Here is a 9,454-nt window from a genome sequence, read left to right as displayed (position 1 = left end):
TTTTTTTTTTTTTTTTTTTTTTGACCATTCTACATTATCTCCCTCTTCTTTCTACTCCCAAACTTTCCTGCTTCACAATTCAGAAAGGCCGTGTTGAACTTCCTTCTTCCTCTATTTGTTGTTGCCCGCCATCTTGAACTTCCTTCTTCCTTTATTTGTTGTTGCCCAACAAATGTACCCAAGTAAGGTGAAACTAAAGTTTCGATATACGGTTCTATTCCGATCAAGTCCGGAAGACTGCCTAGTTTTAAAACTTTCACTCTTCCATGTTTTGGGTCATATGAAATCAAACTCCCACTCTCTTCAGACTTCTCCTTCCATGAATAAACATAATCCAATAGGACTTCACCATTCTGGAATGTCTGAATCGCCCTACCATAGGTTAGACCTATGTGTCTTGGAATGTTCAAATGCTTTGTCCAAGTATAATCCTTCATTGTCCAAACAGCATCATTATCCTTGTCATCTTGAAGTATAAGGCAAAGTTTTCCTTCCCATATACCCAAAAATGACAGGGCATTGTACGCGAAACAATAGTAAGGAAATGGCGTATAGCGGAATGTCTCATCACTAATATCAAAAGAAACAACACTTCGAGGAGCTTCATATCCAGAACACTGAACAGCAATCCAATGCAGAACACCATCAACCAGTAGACCACGATCTCTATACCAATAGGTGGAATATGGAATAAACCCAAGGCTTTTCCATGAATTTAGTCCTAATGAATAAACTCTAGCTTCAGAAACATATTCCCCTTCAAAACCCACAATTCGTAACATCTTATAATCATCAGCCTTGCAATCAAAACCAAACCCATACAAAGTCCGAGTACCTGGATATAATCCTGCCCGTGACAGAGCTGGAGGATATTTAATCGGGGTTTCTGGTACTTCTTTGTATTCTTTCGTACAACGGTTCCAAATGTAAATAGTATTATCCTCACGCCATGGTTTTATGCAAACCAGACCATTACAAGAACCAAAGGTTCGAGGAGTGCTAGACGTAAATGGATAACCAATCCCCACAGCATTTCCTAAAAACGGTGAAGATAGCGACTGTGATGGTGATGATGATGATGATATAACATTATGATCTATGGAAAACATGTCAGGTAGTGTAGGTGTGTTTTGATCAGTTCCTAGAATGGTAATTAAGAGATTAAACCTATTCATTTGAATGGCATGTTTAAGATGAAGTTTTATAAAATTAGGGTTTTGGAATAGAATGCACCAGTTTTTGGAAACACACCTGAATCTTTTAATAGACTTGACTGGTAGCCATGACAGTATGTTCTCAATGATTTCTTCTGGTAACCGTGACAGTATGTTCTCAATGAATTCTTCTCGTAACCTTGACATTATTGCTCTTCTCCTTCTCGTAACCTTGAGATCAACTTAACAATTTTGATATAAAAGTTCAATGCATAAAACATATAGCAGGAGTGTATTTATATGACGAGACATAAAGCCAAAGTCCTAAGTACCTACGGATATAAAACCAAGTCTATCTTGGAATAGAACTCCTAGGAATAAATTCAAATCATTGTTGGTGTCCGTTTTGAGGGAAATCTGTTGACATAAATAAGGGTCTCTCTTCGAGGTCAAATCCCGGTCAACACATGGTCAAATACAAAATTGTACAAAGCCACGACACGAACTGCAAAGCTGGCCGCGTCAACTGATCATCATGCATCTGGTTCGGTTTCTAGCCTATACCCCAACATGTTTGGTACTAAAAGCGTAGTTGTTGTTGTCTCTTGTAGTATTTTTCATAAACTCAACACAAAACTTGAATTAGCTTAGAATATTATGTACGGCTCGCTTAACCAGCAGCCAAAATAAAACTCATTTTTTAATCCCAGAATCGCGATATTTGTCATCTTGAGAGGATAAGGTTACCATACGACCCTAATGCTTTCTTTGAAAGTTGATTTTCCAAAATGCTACTAAATTGCAGGTATTAGTTAGACAAGAACCGAAGAAGCTTGTAGAAACTCTCAAATTCACGAACATATTCAGATCTAATAAGATGGAATGAATGATTCTCTGCATTATCTTAGGTCGTGTTTGGTAGCCTTGATATCCTAACCTAGGTTGGGTTATCTCTTAAATAACTGTATATTGTGTTTGTGTGGGTGCTTATTCCATATCAAGATAAGGATAGTATATCCTACCTAAATTTTAGGAGGCTAAAAAGGTGGAGTTTTGGAATTCCATGTAAAACCTGGAACACCTTAATCCTTTCCTGGGTTAGACGGTTACTTTTATAACTAATTTTTTTATTTAAATATTTTGTATGCTCAAAAATAGATAATTATATGGTGTAATTTTTTATTTTCTTTTCAATTAATTAATTCAGCTTGTATACAAGTCTTTTGACAAACAACATACTACACTAACCCACAATGGAAAACAAACACCATTTAAAATAACCATTGCCATGATAATCTTGGATAAACCAAAGAATTTCCTAACCTGGACAAAGTATTTTGTATCCAAGCTTCCAAACAGACCCTTAGTCTTCCATATTTCACAATGTTACAGAAATCTTGAATTCAATCTGGATACAGACTACGATAAATCATTTTGACTCCTTCAGAGGCATACAACTCTTAACAGTAGAAAAGGAGGTATACCGGAATGAAAGACATGAAAAAGGGTACTAGGTGGCTAAAAGCTAAGTTATATAAATTTGACTAACTTAGCTAAAATTTCCTCTTCAGACCATCCCAATCTCCTAAAAAAATTTGCTCACCTAGCTCAACCTAGAAGAGGGCGAAGAAATGCATTTTTACATGGATCAATAACAAGATGGAAGCCTACTATTCTTATGATTCAAGAAACAAAACTTAGTGCTTGCACCGACGATATTGTGCGTCAATGTTGGGGTGAAACTCCGTGTAGGTGGATTGCCTTAAACTCGTATGGAAGATCGGGTGGAATTTTGTTGATATGGAATTCGGATATGATTGAAGTTGAAGACTTTCTTGAAGGTGTTTTTACTATAAGTATATCTTGTCGTAGTGTGGACGAAACTTCCGTTGGGTTTTAATTGGTGTGTATGGTCCATGCAATGTGAATGAGAAGAGAAGTTTTCTCATGGAGCTAGCTACATTACATGGTTATTGGCATGGGATGCCTTTGTGTTTCGGTGGAGATTTTAATGAAATAAGGTACATGACGGAGAGAAGAGGTTGTCGTAGAGCGTCGAATTCAATGAAACTTTTTGATGATTTATGTAATGACCTTGATCTTGTGGATTTTCCTCTTTCCGGTGCGAAGTATACTTGGAGTAGACCGCCTAACAAGAAGAGCAAGATTGACCGTTTTCTTTTATCGCCGGATTGGGAAGACCATTTTCCAAATATCATCTTCAAGCGCCTTGCAAGACCTTTTTCGGATCAATTTCCCATTGAGTTATGCTTATTGAATTCTGATTGGGGTGCTTGCTCTTTTCGATTTCAATTAGATTGGCTTGAAGGTACTAACATAATCCCTTTAATGAAAGAATGGTGGGAGTCTTTTTCTTTTGTAGGTACGGCGGGCGAATGTTTTGCAAAGAAACTAAATGCTTTGAAAGATAAATTAAAAGTGTGGAATAGAGAAGTCTTTTGGAGCATTGATAGGGATATTGACACGGCTCTAACCAAGTTGAAATATTTGAATGATTTAGCTGATGATAGAGGTCTCACCGAAGTTGAAGAAGACATGCTTGTGACGGCTAAAGTGGATTTTGAGTTGGCTCATCGTCGTCAAAATATAATGTTGAGACAAAAATCAAAACTTAGATACTTTAGAGATGGTGATCGTAACACTAAACATTTTCATCGAGTAGTAAAAGGTCATAGAGCTTTTAACAACATCAATAACCTTTGTATCAATGGACGTTGGACCGGAAACAAGGAAGAAATCAAGATGGGTATTGCAAATCATTTTGAGTTAGCTTTTAAAGAAATCTCGAACAATCGTCCAAGAATCAAGAGTATGTGTCTAAAGCGTATTGATGAGAATGCAAGTATTTGGTTGGAGAGACCTTTTAGTGAAGAGGAAGTCAAAAATGCAATCAAAGATTTGGGAATTGATCGTGCTCCGGGTCCGGATGGTTTTCCTATGAAGTTCTTTATTGTTTGTTGGGATTTCCTAAAAGAAGATTTAATGAAGGTTTTCGAAGAATTTCATGACAATAACGTTCTTCATTCGTCATTGAAAAATAATTTTACCGTGCTTATCCCTAAAAAGGTGGGTGTAGAGGAAGTACAAGATTTTCGGCTTATTAGTCTTATTGGGAGTGTGTAAAAAATCATCTCAAAGGTTTTGGCGGAGCGTTTAAAGGTATACCTTCCTACGCTAATCTCAGCATCTCAATCTAGTTTTATTAAAGGAAGACAAATTCTTGATGGAGTATTGATAGCAAACGAGTGTGTGGATTCTAGACTTCGTCAAAAATTATTGGGGTTGATTTGCAAGATTGATTTTGAAAAGGCGTTTGATAATGTGAATTGAAACTTTTTAAATGAAGTCTTATTTAAAATGGGGTTTGGTGGTGTTTGGAGTGCTTGGATTAGAAATTGTTTAACATTCTCAAAATTCTCGGTTCTTGATAATGGGTCTTCTTGCGGTTATTTTGATAGCGAAAAGGCACTACACCAAAAAACAGCCTTTTTGTGACGTATATACAGGTTGCGCATAATTTTTGCAACGGTAATAATTGATGGAAAAACGGCGTTGCGCATTGTTGTGCAACGTATTCTATCCTGAAGAGCTTTTGTGTATGATTTTAAAATAAATTGAAACAAATTGCAGAAAAAGGTTTAGGTCTTGACAATGGAGATGTAGTTGTTAAAGCTGTGATTAGTGTTCCAACTTGTTATAATAATTCTCAGAGATTAGCAACTAAACGAGCAGCAACAATGGCTGGCTTTGAGGATTCACGTCTTATTAATGAAACTTCAGCAACTGCACTTGCTTATGGATGGCTTAAGAAGATGAAATCAAGACAAGACCAAAAGCAGCATGGTGTTGAAGCAAGAATCCCTCAAGAAGATGAAGAGAATGTGTTGATATTTGATCTTGGTGGAGGGACATTGAGTGTTGCGGTTGTCAATATCAAAGATGGATGGAATACGTATAAGGTGAAATCTGTAGCAGGTGATACTCATCTTGGTGGTAAAGATTTCACTGATCTTTTGTATCGACACTGTTCTTGTAACTACAATAATTCATTTCGTCTCAGATCTAAGAGCAGTTTAAGGTTTGCATGTGAAAATGCTAAAAAAAAAGTCTGAGTAATCCAAATGTTACAGAAACAAAAGTCAGTGTGGATTCTTACTATGATCAATCTCCGAGAGAATTTCTTAAATTGAGTACTACTGTAACACAAGATGTGTTTGATAGGGAATGCAAGGAATTGTTTGATAAATGTCAGGAAGCAGTTGTCCAGTGTCTTCAAGTTTCAGGGATTTCTCAATTTCATGAAGTTATTCTTGTTGGTAAAAGTACAAGAATTCCGAGGATTCGAGAAATTTTGAGAGCGTTTTGTAGTGATGAACAAGGGTTTTGTGAGATTTTGGAGCCAGATATAGCCGTAGTTCACGGAGCGGCGCTTTGAGCAGCAGTTTGGAGTGGTGAAGAAGCATTGAGTAATCTTCTACTGGATGGCATTTAGATTGCAGATGTTGCGCCGCTACGTTAAGTACTAAAATAGTTCAAGAAGTAACTTTTAGTGGTGAGGCAAAGAGTTACCCTACAATGTTGATTCGAAGTGTTACGGATACATGTCATTGTGCTTCAGCGTTATCTAACTTGATTCCAAGTAACACAGTGATTCCAACTAAAAGAACAGAGAAAGTCATGGGTGTCATTAGCTCAATAAGTAATCAAAGTAGATTTTCTTTTGGTGTTTATGAAGGTGAAGAGGAAATGATGGAGAAGAACAATCTTTTTGGTTATTTCATCTTTGAAATGGGAGAACCGAACATTACAGTAAGTTTTTCTGTTGATAGTGATGGGATTTTAAGTGTAACTGCTGCTGAGGATGAAAGCCATAGACATTTAGCTAGCCGGGTGATTAACAGAAGCCTAACGAATGGCGAACTATATCAATTTGGAAGTGATATGGAGAACCCAGGATATGAGTGGGAGGAGGAAAGTAAGAGACAGAAGCTAGAGGCGAAAATGAAGGTGTGGCTCTTTGTTAACAAACATATGTCACTACAAGTGCCGGCATTGACAGATGCAAAGAAATGGTTGGAGAAAAATGAACTGCCGGAAGTAACAGCTTCTGAACTTTATTTGGAAGAACTGCAAAGGAAATACTTTCGGATTTTAATTGAGACTTTTGGATTTTAGGCCACAATTGAGACAATAAGAATATTTTGTTGTTTTAATCCTTTGTTTGGTAGCTAGACATATCATGTGTCAGAATGATCTTATTCAGTTTCACAAATAATTCAAAAATTGTTTCTGTACAGATATCATAAAACATCAAACACATTGCATTGTTTTTAAAGTACAAGAGAAATAATTGTGTTGTTTAACCAAGCATAATCAACAACAGTGATACAGTATGTTTTTGTTTCCAGACAACACATGTTAGATGCTTCACATTTGCACCTGCAAAATTTTAGACCTTATTTACTTCGATCATTATTTCCCTGCAAACTTGGGGGAACAGGTACCAGTATCTTTTGGTAAAAGCATTGGTTCTGCTCTCTGGTTCTTCGTCATCATCATCTTTGCTAATTTGTCTGCTGTTAGCCTTTGAGTTTTCTTCTAATGTCTTAGCACTAGCTTCCAACTTGGTGTGCAAACTCTTACCAGCTGGGTCAGTGGAAGGTCCAAATCTAGCTTGGGGTGTAAATTTTGCCCCTAAGCCCATATGCAAAAAATCTTTCAGAAACTCACAGCAGTAAGGGATTTGACACAAGAACAACAGGAGAGAAAGAGAGTCAACCTTGCAGGCCTCTGGTTCCTTCTATTCACTTGTTTCGTCACCTGGTTCCTTCTATTCCCTAGTTTCAGCCTGAAAATAGGTTGTTTCGTTAGGTAAGGCAAAGTACAATACAAGTATATCAGAATTTTCGAATAGAAGGTACCAAACATAAACATTTAGTCTAATGTCGAATACGGGTTTGAATATTTGCATAACAATTTTGATTCCAGATAATGCTGTTTCTGCTTAAGGAACCCAAAATTATGTTTCTTCGATATAACATTGAAGATAATGTCGAATTCTAACACCTCTATATAGTATGACTAAGATAATTATGGTTTAATTGGACCGAGTTTTGAGTCATTCAGTCTTAAGTACGGCAAAAACATTACCACTAGCGATATAAAGTCACTAGCCAGTAGCCACTACTGACTCCCATAAACATTAGACAATCATCACATGTAACAAAGTCTAGCTAATCTACCATTCAATTGTTAATTGATTGGCTTCAAAAATTCATTCCAAGACTGAAGGATTTACTAGTTCCTTACTATGAGCTACTTTCAAATGTGCAGATAATCTCAACTTGGCAAGTTACAGGCTAAGCTTGTAAGCTGTCACCACAACAAAATATTAACAATCATCTAAGTTTTGTTCATTAGCTAGCACATATACAACACCAAGTCAAATGTGCATCTTATTATATCTTATGTTCTACCATCTACCAAATTCAAGAAGTTTGATTCTTAGACTGTCATGTTCACAAAAAAACTCACCACTGTGACAATATTTGATTCTTGAGAGCTCTCTCTGTAACCAAGTGTGAGAGAATTACATTTACTCAAATAAAACACACCAATAACAGGTTACCAAAGCTCTTCTTCCCTGACTTCTTCAAACATTATTACACATGTTTAGAATACCTCATTCTTCTGAGGGTTGCTTTCATGAAGCTGGATTTGGATCAAAAGTGTTATCTTCGTCTTTTTTTGATTGGCAACTTCTGCCGGAGACCTGCATTTGACAAATACGAAATCAGAACAAGTCTTTTAAATTCACAATAATTGTTTAATTCTGCTTTAAGCCTCTAAGTTTTTGTCCGACACTTAGGAATGTGTTATAACTTTAAAAAAGTATACAGGCATATCAAATGGAATTCTCCATCTACAAATTATGTTAAATCAAATATTAATAAAGCACCTAATGATTTCGCTCATGTTAAACCCTAATTACAAGTAGGCGAACACAAAAGGATCAGTAAATGAGGGTAAAAAGGGACAAGAAAATTAAACTTACATCACCTTCTCCTCATTGATGTCTTCCCACTTCCCACCATACAACAAGAAAAGTGGCAAAGGCAAGAGTGAAGCAATGAGACAGCAGAATGAGGCAGGCAAATCTCCATCCGCTTCATTTCTTTTTCGCAGACTAGTCACAGCACACACGAAAAGAAAAATTAAGAAGATTAATTGACTGAGAAAAGAACAAAACAAAATTATCAAGTCTAATGAATATCATCAGAGTCAATTGTAAATTAGGTAAAACCAAATGTAAGAAGAAGAATAAGCAAGAGGAGTATTATACTACTTACGACTGAGAGACGAAATCATCGTGCTGAAAATTTTGTTGTTTTTGTTCATCATCGACATCAAAAGCCATGATCTGTGTGTGATTACCGTGGTGGTAGTGGATTTTGAGGCGGCTTAAACCGAGGAAGAGAAGCTGTAAGAATGTAGATGTGAGGAGATGTGAGGAGAAGAAAGAAACCCTAACCCCGATCGTTTAAATAGTAGAGTAAATGGACGGAAAAGTTATTTACACTTCATTTCCATCACTATTGGATGGCGCATCTGTTTTGACGTTTCTTTGGTTTTGCAGTTTGGCACTTTGACGGGTGATATGATGCGCATCAGTGCACATTGAGTAGGCAACTCTGAAACGCCGGATTTGATCTCATTGAGGGTGGGTAACGAATGGGTAGATGCGAATTTGGTATTACGTGCGTTCAATCCATCTAAATAACTGGTTTGTGATTTTTATCCGCGTCCAATCCATTACTCGTTGAATGTGACACCCGCGGATAAACAGATGAACGAATTGGATGCAGATGGATTTGCATATCTAAAAAAAATTATAAATGCAAACTGATGAATTAATGTTTTATTATTATTATTATTATTATAAAAGCAAATTTATTACTCAGAGAAAACAGATTACAGAGAGTTATCCTTCTCAAGGATTGAGAGGATACATCTTGGTGGTGTCTCTGCCCACACTTGATTACATTCATATTTCTTGGCATATTTGGCTAGTCCATCAGACGCGATCATTACCAATCCTGGGAAAGAAAACACATTTGATATTACTGATAGATTCTATTGTCCTACTAATATCCGAAAGAAGATTATAGTCCTGCCAGCTAGAATGAATAAAATTTGAAGTCGTATAGCTTCAATGACAGTTTTACAATCTCATTCAATGATAACATTATTCCATCCACAGTTCTAGGAGAGCTAATCCT

General features: G+C 36.6%; 3 protein-coding genes across 6 annotated transcripts; 1 reads left to right on the top strand and 2 right to left on the bottom strand.

The window, feature by feature from the left end:
- Positions 1-29: 29 nt before the first annotated feature.
- On the bottom strand, positions 30-1,361 carry LOC113312101 (F-box protein At3g07870-like). Its single transcript, XM_026560861.1, has 2 exons — positions 1,252-1,361; positions 30-1,167 (listed from the first exon to the last, which is right to left on the bottom strand). The coding sequence occupies exons 1-2, from the start codon at positions 1,359-1,361 to the stop codon at positions 30-32; spliced, it is 1,248 nt and encodes a 415-aa protein (XP_026416646.1).
- Positions 1,362-4,532: 3,171 nt separating this feature from the next.
- LOC113312100 (heat shock cognate 70 kDa protein-like) lies at positions 4,533-6,350 on the top strand. Its single transcript, XM_026560860.1, has 4 exons — positions 4,533-4,620; positions 4,806-5,253; positions 5,397-5,555; positions 5,675-6,350. Exons 1-4 carry the CDS (start codon positions 4,533-4,535, stop codon positions 6,348-6,350), a joined length of 1,371 nt encoding a protein of 456 aa, XP_026416645.1.
- Positions 6,351-6,415: 65 nt separating this feature from the next.
- On the bottom strand, positions 6,416-8,683 carry LOC113313334. Of its 4 annotated transcripts, none has more exons than XR_003341793.1 (5): positions 8,525-8,683; positions 8,230-8,361; positions 7,710-7,947; positions 6,955-7,023; positions 6,416-6,869 (listed from the first exon to the last, which is right to left on the bottom strand). XR_003341793.1 is itself a non-coding variant. In XM_026562099.1 (4 exons), exons 1-4 carry the CDS (start codon positions 8,590-8,592, stop codon positions 7,006-7,008), a joined length of 309 nt encoding a protein of 102 aa, XP_026417884.1. In that variant the 5' UTR covers positions 8,593-8,683; the 3' UTR covers positions 6,416-7,005. The 4 variants fall into 4 exon arrangements, 2 of the variants coding, with proteins under 2 accessions (XP_026417884.1, XP_026417883.1); XR_003341794.1 differs by having other exon boundaries at positions 7,857-7,947; XM_026562099.1 differs by having other exon boundaries at positions 6,416-7,023; positions 7,857-7,947.
- Between the last annotated feature and the right edge of the window lie 771 nt (positions 8,684-9,454).

Source organism: Papaver somniferum, chromosome 9 (assembly GCF_003573695.1).
Source record: "Papaver somniferum cultivar HN1 chromosome 9, ASM357369v1, whole genome shotgun sequence".
Lineage (NCBI taxonomy): Eukaryota > Viridiplantae > Streptophyta > Magnoliopsida > Ranunculales > Papaveraceae > Papaver > Papaver somniferum.
The sequence above is the reverse complement of the archived record's forward strand: the minus strand, read 5'-3'. Positions and strand labels throughout refer to the sequence as shown.